The sequence below is a fragment of the Argentina silus genome (genome assembly GCF_951799395.1).
Source record: "Argentina silus genome assembly, chromosome: X".
NCBI lineage: Eukaryota > Metazoa > Chordata > Actinopteri > Argentiniformes > Argentinidae > Argentina > Argentina silus.
Genome location: NC_139653.1, coordinates 27,744,929 through 27,761,750, shown reverse-complemented (window position 1 = coordinate 27,761,750; position 16,822 = coordinate 27,744,929). Strand labels below are relative to the sequence as shown.

General features: G+C 41.4%; 1 protein-coding gene across 3 annotated transcripts in view; it reads left to right on the top strand.

Annotated features, from left to right (window-relative positions):
* fgf12b (fibroblast growth factor 12b) overlaps positions 1-9,241 on the top strand; it is a gene marked incomplete at its 5' end in the record, with an annotated part of 45,849 nt that extends 36,608 nt beyond the window's left edge. For all 3 annotated transcript variants that reach the window (XM_083694466.1, XM_083694465.1, XM_083694464.1), the window contains 2 exons: positions 5,721-5,919; positions 6,189-9,241. In XM_083694466.1, the coding sequence (XP_083550592.1) occupies positions 5,721-5,919; positions 6,189-6,319 (330 nt within the window). In that variant the 3' untranslated portion in view covers positions 6,320-9,241. The remainder of the gene's footprint in view (positions 1-5,720; positions 5,920-6,188) is intronic.
* Positions 9,242-16,822: the final 7,581 nt, after the last annotated feature.

The following is a 16,822-nucleotide window of genomic DNA, read 5'->3' as shown; positions in this document are numbered from 1 at the left end:
GCTCTCCTCCAGGTCCTGCAGCAACGAACAACAAACCTCTGCGCAGCTGACACCTCCACCTCGGGCTCCTGCTCTGGGAACACCTCCACCTCGGGCTCCTGCTCTGGGAACAAACTCCAAGGGACAAAAAGACTTTAGTTTATTCTGATTTAAAGACCACAACACACATGGAATATCAACATTGTGCTAGATAGCTAGATAGGCTTTCACAAATGTATTGGAAGGTGTAAACATTGAGGCAATTTTACAATATAGTGTCAAAATCTATTTCATGTAAAATTGTAACAATATTTGGAGAGTTGTTTGACAAATTGGTCAGTCCTCATAGATGTGTATTCAAGGCAGTGCTCACTCTAACATATACAGTAACTAAGTTGATTTAGCTTGAATATCAACGTTACGCTAGATAGCATTTAAAACAACAGCCTCTTTAAAGGCTTTCAATTGAGACATACACATTTTTAATATACACTTGAAATTAATTTCAAGTAAAATAGGAAAGATATGTGGAGAGTTGTCTCCATAAATGACACTGCATTTTTATTTTCTGATTTATCGAAGGCAGTGCTTAGCCTGATCTTTATCTTTCATCTTTATATCACCAAAGGAGTAACCGTACAGATTTTTTTCGCTAAGGCACCGGACTAACAGACAACTCATGGTATTAGCCTCCCTCTTCTTGCCACTGATTGGACAAAATCCAGTCCCATTGAAGAAATTTTTTTTGACAGATCACTACCAATCCCGGGACAGGTCTTCAGAGTGATGTCCATGTCAACTGGCCTGTGAATTGAAAATCCTTAATGGCGGAAATGATAGGTCCTTGAGGCAAATATGTTTCTTGTGAGGAGAGGGACCAGTATACCAAATTTCATAACTCTAACTCAAACAGGGCAGTGGGGCTGATCCTTTGACTTTAGGTGCTTATTACAATGCCACCTATAGGCCAATGGGTGCCATTTAATTGTTCAGAGTAGACACGGAGTAGACACTTACATATGAGCAAAATGTAAAATTTTTCATCAGTCGGTTCTTGAGATATTTAATAAACAACAAAATAATAATAACCATAGTATACCATAGTAATAACCAGTAGTATTGGAAAATTAGCTTGACAGGTGTTTCTGGTTAGTCAGGTGTGTTCCGTCACATCATTTGTGAAAGCATAAGAGCTGTCAATGTGTCTCCTATTGATTCTAGCCTTTATATTTTATATATATTATAAGCCTTTGGAGTCTGCTACTGGTGTCTGTCAACATGAAGACCAAAGAGAGATGGCAGCAGCAGAATGAATTCTGAAGTGTACAGAAACATCTGCTGAAGTACGAGTGAATGCTTCCAATCTTATTGGACAAAAAGTCTATGCTTTATTTGGACATTATATGATTTTTCCAATACTTCTGGAGCCCTGAAATAGGGGAGTATGTTTAAATATTGTACTTCCTAAATGGTGAAACCAATTGAAAAGATTGAATTAAAGCTGAGAATCTCTACTTTGACCCCATAGTAATTGTTTGATTTCAAATCCAAACTATTGGAGTATAGAGCTAAATGAAGACAAAATGCTTCCTCTTTCCAATACTTATGAAGAGCACTGTAGGTGCAGCAGCAATGTAACAGGGTTCAAGCCATGTAAGGATCATCATCAAGGTTATCCAATTGCATCAAGGCCAAAAGGCGCAAAAGCAATACGGTACGGCTAATGGGAGGGAAGGGAGCAATAAGTAAGTATATGTAGAAATAGTTGGTTTTGGTAAGGGTAATGGGTAAGGAAGGGGTTAACTGACACTGGTCATCAAAGGTTAAGGCCATTTCAATGACAGCGTAGGGCCTTATAACTTGGCAGTTACAATATGAAGGGTTGGCAAGGAAATTTGGCTATGTATTGTTAATAACAAAGCATATCTTAATATTAATAATATAATCCAAGTAATTTAATGAACAATATGTATAAAGAGTTGTTGAGTTTGGGTTGAATGGAGCAAGAATGTGAAGAATAAATCAAATGAGGCTATAATAACACTGTAAATGTATACAAATATTACAAGGCAAATACCAACCATTACCATTACCAACCACAAACGTCAGACACATCATTGTGATCTTTACAGTGCTGTTGGCTGGTCGTCATTGACTCATAGGCTCAAACATTGGTATACTCTGATTTATAAGGCCATACTGGGTAAAATGCCACTTTATCTCTGTTCCTTTTTGATTAGGTAAGAAAATAAATATCAGTTACGGTCTCACTCGCACTTGCTTTTAACGGTCCCAAAAATAATGTTTTTTTTTTTTTATTTCTAACAGACATTTATCATATCATCATTGCCTGCTGTCTCATGGACTGTCATTAGTTCCTTGAGCACAATCAATTATATTGAATAATATTATGTTATGCCAACACTCTCCACTTGTTAGCATTAATTTAGAATAAAATCCATCATCACTATCATCAACCATTACCAGCACGACCAGCCAACATTAAGCTGGTTGACCAGCTGGACCATCTCATTACCAGTTTGACCAGCCAAAATGTTGTTGGTAGACCAGCTTGACCAGCAGCTTGAATGGCACTAACCAGCTTTGACCAGCTAATATTCAGATGGTCTACCAGCTTGTCCAGCCCACATTCGTCTGGTCGACCAGCTTAACTCTCAGAACCCCACAACCCGCCAGCGGGTTTGAAAGGCATGTTGTCTTTAAAAAATCAACAAAATTACAACACTTATCATAGCTAGAAACTGTAAAAATATAAATTATCGTTGGATTTTCACATTTCCGACGGTCCTTGAACTAATCATGTGCGCCAAACAGTTCTGTCAGGAAAAATAACCGAATCTAAGCTTAAAATAGTGATATTTCAACAAAATCACTTAAAATTTTGCCAAAAATAAACCGTTTGCACAATCCAGATTCTGTAAAAAAAAATAAAAAAAATTCTACGCTCCTCAGCGCAACTGGGAAGCCTTTAATGACAGTAACAGTCATAAAAATTCAGCAAATATTCAACTAAACTGCAGGCTAGAGCAGAGAGGAGATGACAGAGAGGACAGAGATATCGTAGAGAGAGATACTAGAACAGAAAAAGAAGATATACTTCAGCAATAAAATAAATCCACACTTACCCCACCATCCAGACCATCCACACCTGCCCCACCATCCAGACCATCCATACCTGCCCCACCATCCAGACCATCCACACCTGCTCCACCAGCCACACCATCCACACCTGCCCCACAGACCTGCATCCCTGTGGCTATAAACCCAGATGTGGGAAGGTCAAAAAATGGCCACAGAAGGAAGGCTTTCCTGTGTGCTATGCAAAAAAAGACTGCATGGAAGTGCAGAAAGTGTGGTGTGGCACTGTGCCTGATTTTAAGACAGGAACTGCTTTGGTGACTGGCATGACTCTGGTGTCTCTGCCTGGTGAAATGGCTTTCTAGAGTTGATGTGCACAGTAGTGTGTAGAGAAACCTGTAAATAGTTCAATATGTATAGCATGTGGAGCCCCCCCTTTTTTTTACCATTATTGGTTACACTTGTGGACACTTGGAAAAATGTTATGTATATAGATTCCATCTTTTTTCAATTTTTGAAAAATACATTAGCAAAGAAATTCAATTTATGTTTCTGATTTATGACATTATAACTGTGTTATACTGCACAAAAGACATTTTTGAGTTTTCCCTACTTCTAGCCGTGATTGTGATGTTTCCATAGAGGTGCAGGACTTGCAGGTGCTGTGAAAAATGAGCCCACAGTGAGTAAAAATGTAACAGGAGCAAAAAAACGCCCCGAAACTGCTTGTGGTTCAGAGGGTTAATCATCTTATGACCAGCTTGACCAGCAACATGACCAACACTGACCACCTTAGACCATCTTTGACCAGCATATAATTCAAGCTGGTCTAAACTGGATTTTTCAGCAGGGTTGGTAAGGGTAATGGATAAGGAAGGGGTTAACTGACACTGGTCATCAAAGGTTGGGGCAATTTCAAGTTGTGAATTGTGAATTGTATAAAGTGACCTGTATTTAGAACTGTTTTAATAGGACTATATGAAATTGGATGATTAAGTCGCCTGCCATTTGGTAAATTTTTTTATGGATCGCTATTGTCAACAAGCTATTGTCAATGAGCATGCTCATGGCTAGTCCAATCCATCATGGCAGAAGTTATTGGTCCTTGAGGCACATTTTTTCTTTGTGAGGAGAGGTACTGTATACTGAATTTTAGAACTCCTAAGTTGAACAGGGTGGCAGGGCTAAGCCTTAGACTTTAGGTGCTTATTATAGTGCAACCTATAGGCCAGTGGGTGCCAGGGGCTGAAAAATAAAAATATTTATCAGTCGGTTCTTCAGATAAAAAAAATAAAGGCAAAAGAATAAGAATGATAAGCAAGTAATGAAACGGGTTCAAGCCATGTAAGCATCATCATCAATGTTATATAACTGCATCAAGGTCAAAAGGTGCAAGAGCAATAAGGTAGGAAACGTAGAGATAGTTAGTTTGGTAATGGGTAAGGAAGGAGTTAACTGACACTGGTAATCAAAGGTCAGGACAATTTCAATGACGAGTTTCAAGTGAATTGAACAAAATTACCTAATTTAGAACTGTTTTAATAGTGATCCACGAGACAGCAGACTTTTTTATGCTGATTTCTGTTCTGCGCTACAGTGAGAGCTGTATAAACAAACTCCACTTACCGAGTTTCAATGTATGGCATCACGTGGGAATTTCTGTATTTTCTGTAAACTGCTCATTTAAGGAAGTCTCAGGTTCATAACCAACCTCTGTTTTATGTTATAAATTAAACAGAAATGACATTTTCGAATTAGGTAAAGGCCTTATAGATGGGATTAAAACATGTTCTGAATTGTATTCAGTTACTATAATTTATTTTCTGAATAGAGTGAATTGGGTTGCGAGGTGAGTAGGTAACATAAAAACTATTATTCATCTTACATCGCTCTCTATCATTCTCCTCTCATTCCTCTCTCCCTTTTCCCTCTTCTCCTTCACTCCCATCTCCCACTATATCCTCCACTCTGTCCTCCTTTCATAAACACATCCACTCAAGCTCAAGCAAAGATTAACATCTGCTGAAATAATGGAGAGGTGATGCTTGAGATAATATTTTGAAATATTTCTGGCAATTAAAAAAAAGGGTGAGGGCTGTTTTATCTTTAGGTCTGCGTATTGCATGTGTCAAGTGTGTATCTGTGTTTGTGAGTATGTGTATACATATCGTATGTTTGTGTGGATTGAGTTTGTGTGTTGGTGTGTATGTTGTACTTGAGGTGTATCTGATTGATCACATTCTCCCCCCTTCCCACCTGTGCATGAAAGCCTGGAAAATAGGAGAAAACTACAGTACAAACCTGCAGTAATTATAGTGCATTTGGAAAGTATTCAGACCCCTTCACTTTTTCCACATTTTGTTATGTTACAGTCTTCACAGTCTTAGGCTAGGTTGCAATGGATTTTCTTTTCCTCATCAATCTATACACAATACCCTATTTCTAAAAACCTGTTTTGGCTTTGTCATTATGGGTATTGCGTGTAGATTGATGAGGGAAAAAATAAAATATTAATAAATTTTATTATAAGGTTGTAACATAACAAAATGTGGAAAAAGTGAAGGGGTCTGAATACTTCCTGAATTCACTGTAATAACCTCTTTGAGCAGTGTCTTAAGTCTGTCTCCCTCTCTGTTCCTCAGGAAGTGTTTACAGCAGAGTGTAAATTCAAGGAGTCTGTGTTTGAGAACTACTATGTCATCTACTCATCAACCCTGTACCGGCAGCATGAGTCTGGCCGGGCCTGGTACATGGGCCTCAACAAAGACGGTGTTGTGATGAAGGGAAACCGTGTGAAGAAAACCAAGCCCTGCTCACACTTTGTGCCCAGACCCATCGAAGGTGAGGCCATACTGCTACACTCAGACAAAGATACTGAGCTACTCTATTCATGGTCTTTAACATTTGAGATGCTGATGAACTTCAGTACTTGAGTGGGGGGGGGTGTTGTATTTAGTTTGAAACACTAAGCTAATGCTAAATCTCTCTTTTAATCTCCTCTGTTTCCCCCCTCTCTCTTCCTCTCTCCCCTATATCTCAATACATGTATTAATATCCCTTGTCTCTTTCTCTCTCACCCCCCCCCTCTCTCTACACTCCCCTTCCTGCAGTTTGCATGTACAAAGAGCCATCGCTGCATGAAATTGAGGAGAAGCAGCGCTCACGGAAAGACTCAGGGACTCCTACTATGAACGGAGGCAAAGTGGTGGGTCAGGACTCCACAGAGCAGGATGGCTCATAGCCTGTAGGGCACTCCCTGGAGTCGAACTCCATTTCTTACATCTTCTTCAATGACAACGATAACAACAACAACAAAAATGAAACAAAACAAAACAAAACAAAAGAGAAAAAAGAAGAAAAGAGAATTCTTGCCTGTGAAATATTTTAGAAAAAAATGGGAACATATTTTAAATCAGGACATGAATTTACATTTTATGCAAAAGCCTGCTGAGTGGCACCAGGACGTTCATCCTCCTCATGACAATGTAAATGTTTCAAAGTCAAGCCCTGAAATAAGCTTTAAGCCATATTATAATTTCACATCTTGATTTATGAATGCAACAGCACTTTCACTTGCTTCTTTGTGTTGATATAATCATTACAAATATTATTGTCATTGATGAAGACTCCTACCATAGTTTTCTTTTGGGGAGCTAAGGCAGGGGTTGTGGAGGTTCAAGGGTCTCTGCAGACACTGCCGTCAGAGGAGGATATGTATCAAATCCTGCTCTCTGATCTGTTATGAAGCTCTTCTGGGGAGGGGTGGGGGTAGAGGTCATTCTTTGCAGAAAGTAGTTACAAAAGGGTCAAACCAATGAAATACCTTGCTTTGGTGGAGCTCTAAAAAAACACAGTTCAGTTTTTCCATCAGGTTTTCTTCCATCAGGTTTTCTTTCATCAGGTTTTCTTCCATTTTCGTCAATGTTGCAAGCTAGCATTGGCAAAAACTCTCTGCAAAATAGTCCTACCTGGTCAGAAAAGATGACACAGATAACAGGAATCATTCATAAAGGAACCATTCTACGGGTATGTGGGGGGACGGTTCTTACAATGTAACATCCAATGAAATTGTGAGCACATTCTCCCATCGCTCTGTCCAGTTCAATCCAAGCCAGACCGGCTACTCTAAAATTCTCCAAACCTCCAAAGGAGGTGTGAGAATAACGTGATTTGGAGGAATGGCTACGCGAGACTAGGGTGGTGGAGTCACTGTAGTTCACAGTCCTAGCCAACTGAGGAAGGGGGATGTAAATACCCATCCAGTGGTAATGCAATCACCAGAGGGGTATACTTACGAAGCAAGCTATAGATATTCAGGATTATCCAAAGTTAGAAGGCTTGAGTTATCGTCAAGATCAGGTGCAGGCTTCCTCGATATCACAAACGCGGATCCTGATTTAACACCTGCCACTAATTCAAGCCAGACTTGAGTAATTAAGAACTAAAAGTAACTGCTGCCCCTCAGTTGATAGGCTAGTAAATCTAACACTGATTTCAATGCAGCAACAAGTGGGTCCATGCCACATTTTCATTGTTGCCAAAATCAGTCAAGGTCAGTTAACTAACTTTGCTTGAATCCGTGCTTGAATAACCAAGACCTTTCCTTCATACCATAAGAAACATTTTATTGAATAAACTTTTCATGCGATAAGTATCAAATGCTTTCTAATGTTATTTTACTCAGCCTGTATGTATCAGCGATCATTTTTACCATGTTTTAGCACATGATAATATTTGAATATTTCATATTTGCAAGAGGGGTGTGATTTTGGGCACACGGCATAGGGCATACATTCAGAATAATGTCCAGTTAGCCTGCCCTGGAGCAGATTAGAACTTCAGGATTTGTTGCTCTAGTAATTTACCTGGCTAAAGGCCGAGCCACTATCGTGACATGGGTTATCCCGAGTTGGAGCTAGATTTGGTCAAAGTTAGTCCCTTATCTCACTTCGTAGTATACCCCTCTGATCTCTAGTCACATGGTTCAGTGTTATTATAGTCACTTGAACTGTAGTGCAGTCACGCTGTCCAGCACTCTGGTCACATGGTCATGGGATCTGGGTTGCAATAAGGTAGCAATAGCGCAGTAGTTTCTGTGAGACAGACAAATGTCATAGTCAAGACACAGCGTAGATAGTAAAGCGTTCACCGTTTTTTTTAACTCATGCTTGAAGACATGTATGAGGATCTGAAAGAGAGGCTGCTTTTCTGTTTTTTTGGGATGCTTTTAATAGGTTGCTGCACCAACAAGTGTTTAAACAAAGCCCAGAAATGATTTGAATGTAGAAGATTGGCCTCTGCTGATGATGTAGGGCGAAGGAGAGGTCAAATCTAAATTCAGTACTGAAGTCAGTAACTGAAATGCTGCCATTGAAACGCGAGTCCCATGCGAGGTACCTTTAGACATTAGGCAGGAACCCATTCATGTGTTTTTGGAACCTTAACTATGTAGAGTGCTCTTTATTCTCAACCACCATTTCATTGTATGAGAATTAATTCCTGTGTGATAAGATGCACTGCTGGGAATATGTATACACTGCCCTGATTCATGTAGACTTTGGATCCACTGCTGGGAATATGCACTGCCCTATATCCTATTGTCTTATTAACTTTTACTTATCACAGTTCATGTCATGAACAATCACTCTTCACAACACATTGGAGGATATTTTCAGAGGGGTTTGAATTAGAATAAAGAGTCAAGAGGTCATAGAGGTTGTCCCTCTAAATCCCTCAGATTTGTTTTCCCCCTTCTGTTATGGGTGATTTTGCATTTCATTGGTAAACTCCACTACGGACAAAAATGATCAAATCACAAGACACCATACTGCCTCTGAGAAGTCTTCCATTTGGAAAATGACACCAGGCACTAGACGAGGGTCAAGATTGAGGTCATTGATATGAGGTCAGGTTCATATAAAAGTAGTGTCAAGGTAAAAGCAGAAATGCCTGTATGTACAAGTGTGTTTGGATGTCTCATGGAGGAGAGAGACCCTCTCTTGAATGTCACCCTGGCAATGGAGGGTAAAGTGAAGGGTGTGATTATTGCCATATTCAAATGGTCTTTGGCATACCTGGACTCTTTATTTGTGTTCGCTAATGTTTGCACTTTTATTGAAACACCTTCATTTGCGTCATATAATAGGAAAACATTGCAAATAAGCAGCAGGATGAAAAAGATCATTGAAATAATAAAAAGAATGATACCAAAACGCTCTATGTCTCTATAGCATTTTATTGCTCCTGTAAAAATAAACAGGAGTGTCTTGCTTCCCATCATTCAACATTCCCTGAATTATTTTGCTTTAATGGAAGATTGTACATTAATAGCTTGTATATTATCCTGAATTAGTAAATAAACTATGATGAATGAATGATGACCAAGGAGAACGTCAAATCTCAGTACAATAACCCATTTTTTATGTTCTCTCTTAAGTCTACACTACAACTCTTCAGAACATACTGTAGATACCCAAGCACTATCACATCCACATGGCCAGAGGTCGATACATCACCCCCCCACACATGCACGCACAAATGACACACATATCCCGTTTTCCCCGTGTCAATAAGCACACACAAAGTTTCACATTCTGACAGAGCCCCTAAAAGCACACTACTCTGGTGTCCAAGTACAGACTGGATGTGTATAAATAAATCTTCAAGTATCCACTTTAGGGCCATGTGTCTTTCTGTCTTAAGAGCAGGAGAAGTTAATTAAAGATTTATGAAGGCCAATACAAATACAGTTCTTTCCTTGCTGTGTGACAGATAAAACAAGATTCAACTGCAAAACTAGTCTCACAAGGTTAACAAGCCCTCTTCACAAAAGGTTTTTCAGGAAAAGGACAATTCTTTATAACATCCTTTAAATAGACCCTAAATAATGGTAGGCACATAAAGCTGTGTAAAGTGATATGAAGTTGTTCACACTCTTCATATCTTTCTATAGTCTCTGTAATGTTCCCCTTCTATTGTTCACTCTCTCATCTCCCCTTATTTATATTTTTGTCAATACCCTGATCCTGTTTATACTCAGGTAAATTGAAATACTCTGCTCTAGGATAGCTTAAAAGAACTTACTCTAGTAAGACTGACCATTCAATGTCAGACTATGTTTGTGTGACATTGAGAGTACATTCTTAAAGAACCAAAAAAAAAAAGAAGTTTCTTCAGCTGTTCCTGGGAAGGAACCTTTTGGAGATCCCTCTTGGGTCGATGTAGAACTCTTTCCACAGAAGGTTCTAAATGGAACCCAAAAGGGACACAGGGACCGCCGAAGAACCCTTTTGGCACCCTTTTTAAAATATGTTTTTAGGGCATTTCTGCTTTATTGGGATAGAGACAGTAGAGATTGACAGGAAGGATGGGAGAGAGAGGAGGGATGACATGCAAGATGGGTCGAGGGTCGGAATCGAACCAGGAACCTTGCGATTACGTGGTAAGCGCATTAGTGTGCTACGCCACTAAGTGCCCCCGGCACCCTTTTTTCTAAGGCTGTATTCAGACAGCGTTCAGTTCGCTTGGCTTCATTTTATGGTGCGTTGTGGCTGCGTTACAAGTTGTGATATATCCACTGTAAATTCACCTATTCGTCAGAAAACAGATTATTTCGACAGTAAATGGTTTTTAATTAATTGTTATCAATCGCACGTGTATGTATAAGTTATGATTGTAGTTCGTTAACATTCATTATATATTGCAAACAAAATCTCATTGGTTGAAGAGTTGTCCCGACTTTAAAAGCACTCCGATGTATTCGTGTCCTAATTATGACTAAATCAACTGGGAGCTACGAGTTCCCGAGAGGCCATCCGAACAGGCCATTAGCTACAACTTCAAATAGTGGTAAACAAAACTTGTGGCAGGGAAATGTCAGTCAGAGCATCATCAAACGTAGCTTTTACAGATAAATCTGATCAGACAAAAATTGATAATAAATCTCTGTAATTCCTCTCCATATGTTTGTTTCTGGCTGAGTTAATCAGTGAGTGACAGCGCAAATTCGGCGCAAATTGACTTGGGTTCCTGCAGCCATATAATGTTGCTCAAAACAGACTTTTAAGGTTTCGGCGTACTCTCCTAATAACAACCAGAAAGTTCAATTACCAGAAATAGTAGCGTGCTTCAACCATGTCAATCCATGTTATGTGGTGCTTATGGATGTAAACAAACACGGTAGTAGCTAATGCGGAAACAATATCCTCACTCATCCCTAAAGCTCCTTGTAGTTTTCAAAAACCATGTGATTACCCCCAACTAAATCACTCAAGGTAAAATCCTTAAACTAGCTATACCTAACTTTTGATCTTCTGGACGCATTTGAAAGCTGTTTTCACATGCCCATACGTTTCTAAGGTCATCTGGACAAAAAATTTGAGATAAAAAAGTCTGTGCAGTGTCCCTTTAAATTAATTCCACCCTCAGCAATGCCACGATGTGCACAATATGGATGCAGCCAACTCCACATCTAGGGATGTGGGAAGACATTTAATAATTAAATATAGAAATTATTGATCTAGGAAATGTACTTTTTGGTCTATTTTCGAGAGCTGACAGCTACTGACAGCTTGTGGTACTGTGTTACCATAGCAGCACATGCAAACTAAGTGTCAGTGGGATAGCTCAATTACATTAGCGGCTAACGGTACGCAAGAGTAAATGCAGGATTGCACCCTCTTTTCACTACAATGGGAATTGCAATGACAATTCTGAATAGTGTCTCCTTCTCTCTCCCTCCCCTTGCTCAAAGCAAAGGTGTGGTTGAAATGCAGTCATTATTTAGTTTGGAAATGTTTGTGGAAACATGAACACAGAAATGAACCAGCCAGTGGGGACACTCACATTTCACATGAAACAAGTTAGTTACCAGCAACTGTGCATTCATACTGTGAAAGAAAACCCTGTCATGGATACCCTACCCTACACCATTCCCAAGCACCATTATCTCCCTAAACTACTGGCCAACTCGTTGTGAAGCTCGTTGTGGGAAAAAAATAAAAAGGCTACTGGCATTATGACTGCCAATGGCCCCTGGTGTGAGCATTGATTATCTTTGTCTTATGATGACTGTTGGATAGATGATTCATTTACTTAAACAAATGGATTGTTGTAAGTCGCTTTGGATAAAGGCGTCTGCTAAATGCCATGAATGTAAACATTTTTTAAAAAGCCATGTCTGTCACAGAGGACGAGGGAGAACACAATACACACAGTACAAACTTCTCCCACTGACGCCAAAATTACAAACAAATCCCGTCATTCCCCAAACAAAACTCAGACAAGGCTGTAATGTCAAACAGGACATTTACTAGGAAAAGTCATCAGAATACATTAGAAAGTTAGAAACGTTTTTGCACGTAAAGCTTCAGTTGCTTAGGTGGGCTTTCAGCACTGACCAATGTTTGGTTGCAGCTCAGGCAGTAGGTAGCCAATGAACAAGTTGCAGCCAAGTTGTTGTTTATTTTGAGGTATTTATGCCTAAAATGTTATCATCAGGAAATGAAATGTATGTTCAATTGGATTTAAATCTGAAGATTGACTTGGCCAGTCTTTCCACTTTTTGTCTCTGAAAAACTCCTGAGTTGCTATGGCAGTATGTTTTAGGTCATTTGCTTACAGTATGATGAAGCACCATCCAATGAATTTGGAGGCATTTGCTTGCACTCGAGCAGACTAGATGTTTCTGTATACTTCAGAATACATTCAATTACAATCAATCAGGGGGCTTGTTTGTGAGCCCCACTGCCACGGGGAAGAAACTGTTCAGGTGGCACAAGGTTTTAGTCTTGATTGACCGGAACCTTTTGCCGGATGGAAGTCTCTGGAAGAGGTTGTGACCAGGATGGGGAGGATCAGCGATGATCTTTCCTGCTCTCTTACTGGTCCTGGAGTGGAACAGGTCCAGGAGAGATGGCAGGTTGCAGCCGATGACCTTCTCGGCTGACCGAATGATTCGCTGCAGTCTGCCTTTGATTCAAAGTGTTTTTATTATCATTGGCACAGTAGAAAACATGTTTCCCTGTACAACGAAATTCTTGCTTTGCTGTCCGCAGAATGCCAACCAATGTAAAATATACAATACTAAAGAATATACAATATATACTAAACAAATGTACAAGACAGCAAAATTTAAGGCATAAAATAAAATAGCAGCAATAATAATAATAAAACAGTGCAAATGTAGCAGTGCAATTATGCAAACTGGAAAATTCAGTTATTTGAGGTAGTAAGGTTATATTAATCTCCTATGGGTTGTTTAGGAGCCTGATGGCAGTGGGAAAGAAGGAGTTCTTCAGTCTGGTGGTCCTGCATTTAACACTTCTGTACCTCCGGCCTGAGTGTGAACAGTCCGTGCTGGGGGTGGGTGGGGTCCTTGAGGATGGAGGCGGCTCTCCTGTGGACTCTGCGGTGGTAGATGCTCTGCAGAGAGGGCAGTGGAGTCCTGGTGATTTTCTCAGCAGTCTTCACCACTCTCTGCAGGCGTCTGCGGTCCATAGCAGTAGTGCTGCCGTACCACACAGTGATACAGCTAGTTAGGATGCTCTCAACAATGCAGCTGTAGAAGTTGCTGAGGATCTTGGGCGACATGCCAAACTTCCTCAGCCTCCTCAGAAAGTACAGCCGCTGTTGGGCCTTCTTAACCAGCTGAGTGGTGTTAAGTGTCCAGGTGAGGTCCTCGATGATGTGGACGCCCAGGTATTTGAAACTGCTCACCCTCTCTACTTCAAGTTCCTGGATGTACAGTGGCCGATGAGGTCCCCTCTTCTTCCTCATGTCCACTATCATCTCCTTCGTCTTGTCCGTATTGAGGGTGAGGTTGTTGTCCTCGCACCATGTTACCAGACTGGCCACCTCCCTCCTGTAAGCCGCTTCATCCCCGCCAGTGATGCATCCTATCACTGCGGTGTCGTCTGCAAACTTTAGGATGCTGTTGTCCTTGTGGGAGGCGACACAGTCGTGGGTGAACAGGGTGTAGAGGATGGGGCTGAGGACGCATCCCTGTGGAGTGCCAACATTTGTAATAATGCTGGCTGAAGTCCTATTACCAATCCTGACAGACTGGGGCCTGCCAGTCAAAAAGTCTAGGAGCCAGTCACAGAGGGTGGGGTGCAGGCCAAGTGTGGACATTTTGTGGATGAGTCTGTGGGGGATGACTGTATTAAAAGCGGAGCTGTAGTCTACAAAGAGCGTCCTGATGTAGGAGTCTTTGTTTTCCAGGTGGGAGAGGGAATAGTGGAGGACAGCAGCGATAGCGTCTGAGGTGGACCTGTTGGGCCGGTAGGCATACTGCAGGGGGTCTAGGGTGTCCGGCATGCTGCTCTTAATGTGTGCCAGTACCACTCTCTCAAAACACTTCATAATGATTGGAGTGAGTGCTACTGGCCTGTAATCATTCAGGCAGGCAGGTTGGCTCTTCTTGGGAAGGGGGACGATGGTTGTGGTCTTGAAGCAGGAGGGAACAGTGCTGTGACTGAGGGAAAGGTTGAAGATGGAGGTGAGAACATCAGCCAGCTCGTTGGCACATGCTCTTGAGAGCCCGCCCAGGGATGTTGTCTGGTCCTGCTGCCTTGCGGGGGTTGATCTTCCTCAGGGCTTTGTTTACCTGGCCTGATGAGATGGTTAGTGGAGGGGAGGGGGGTCGGGTGGTCCCGGTGTGTGTGTGCCTCCTCTCTGTGCTGTGGTTGGAGGTCTCAAAGCGGGTGTAGAAGGTATTTAGGTCGTCCGGCAGGCTGTCTGTGGAGCTGATGGTGTTGGTGGTGGTCCTGTAGTCTGTGATGTGCTGCAGGCCTTGCCACATCCGCCCAGAGTCAGCAGTGGAGTAGAAGCCGTCCAGCTTCTCTCTGTACTGCCTCTTGGCCGCTGTAATGGCTTTTTTCAGTCCATCCTTGGCAGTGGAGGCAGCAAACCAGACGGTGATTGATGAGCTGAGGATGGACTCAATGATGGCCGTGTAGAACTCGACCATCACTTTCTGCGGCATGTTGAATTTCTTCAGCTGCCGCAGAAAGAAAATCCTCTGCTGGGCCTTCTTGATGGTGGAGGTGATGTTCCCCGGCCACCTGAGGTCCTTTGAAATTATTGTCCCCAGGAATCTGAATGACTCCACAGTGTTAACTGGGGAGTCACACATGATGGGGGGGGGGGGGGGGGGGGGGGGCGGTTGGGGTTGGGCTTCTCCTGAAGTCTACTACCATCTCTACAGTTTTTAGGACGTTCAGCTCCAAGTAGTTCTGGCTGCACCAGGAAGCCAGGCTGTCAACTTCCTCTCTGTAGGCGGCCTCATCACCATTGGAGATTAATCCAATGAGGGTTGTGTCGGGTGACTAGAGGTGCAGCTGTTGGTGTAGAGGGAGAAGAGTAGAGGAGAGAGCACACAGTCTTGTGGGGCTCCGGTGCTGATGGTCCGGGGCTCCGAGACAAGCTTGCCCGGCCGTACCTGCTGCTTCCTGTCTGTCAGGAAGTCAGTGATCCACCTGCAGGTGGGCTCAGGCACGCTCAGCTGGGATAGCTTGTCCTGGAGGAGAGCTGGCGCGATAGTGTTAAATGCAGAGCTGAAGTCCACAAACAGGATACTAGCATAGGTGCCGGGGGAGTGTAGGTGCTGGAGGATGAAGTGAAGTCCCATGTTGAATGCGTTGTCTACAGACCTGTTGGCTCTATAGGCAAACTGCAGTGGGTCAAGGAGGGGGTTGGTGATGGCCTTGAGGTGGGTGAGCACGAGGCGCACAAAGGTCTTCATTACCACAGAGGTCAGGGCGACTGGTCTGTAGGCTTCAAGGCCTGTGATCCTCTGCTTTTTGGGAACTGGGATGATGGTGGATGTTTTTTCTTTTTTTCTTCTTTTTCAACAATATGTTTATTGAGTTTTTACATTTTATGAAAAAACTATATAAAAATTACAATCACACCTAAAATCCAAAAAATACAAACATGTATGCAGATTTACAAATCACCAGTATTATAATAATATGAATGTATATATGATATATGCATGGATACTATCAATGAGTAAACAATATTGAAATGTTTCACAATAAGTACATTTAATTACCTCCCAATACTGCAATGGTGAAGTAATACATTTTTAAAAATGAAATAATAATAATAATAAAATAAATTAAGAAAAACACCATAGAGGGTACATTATAACAGACACATTTACAATATTTAAATATTCAACTTGATTAATCTACAGCAGTAGCCTCAATGACCCACCACAGAGGCTATGATTAATCTTCCCCAGATTCGTCAAACAAATGAGATATATCCTTGTCCCTCAGATAATTTATGAATGGACCCAAAATACCTTGAAATCTTTCCTGTTTGTCTTTGAGTGTGTATGACATTTTTTCCAAGGGTAGACACAGAGACATTTCCTTAAACCATTGTGCAATGCTTGGTCTACCGATACCTTTCCATGTTATTGCTATAGCTTTTTTGGCTTGTAAAAGGCACATGTCTACAAAGATCTGTTCTTTATGTTTTATATTGTGTCCTTCTGGGTAGATGCCAAGAACACAAAGCTTAGGCTCCACAGTAATTTGAATTGATAAAATCTCCAGCACTACTAGTCCAAGTTCTTCCAAGAATTCCTTAACTCTTGGGCATGTCCATATACAATGGAAAATTTTTCCTTTGTCCTCTCTACACCTGTTACATAAGTCTGGAATGTTGGGGTTAAATTTATTGAGTTTTTCTGGTGTGATGTATACTCTCATTATCCAATTGTACTGTAGAAGTT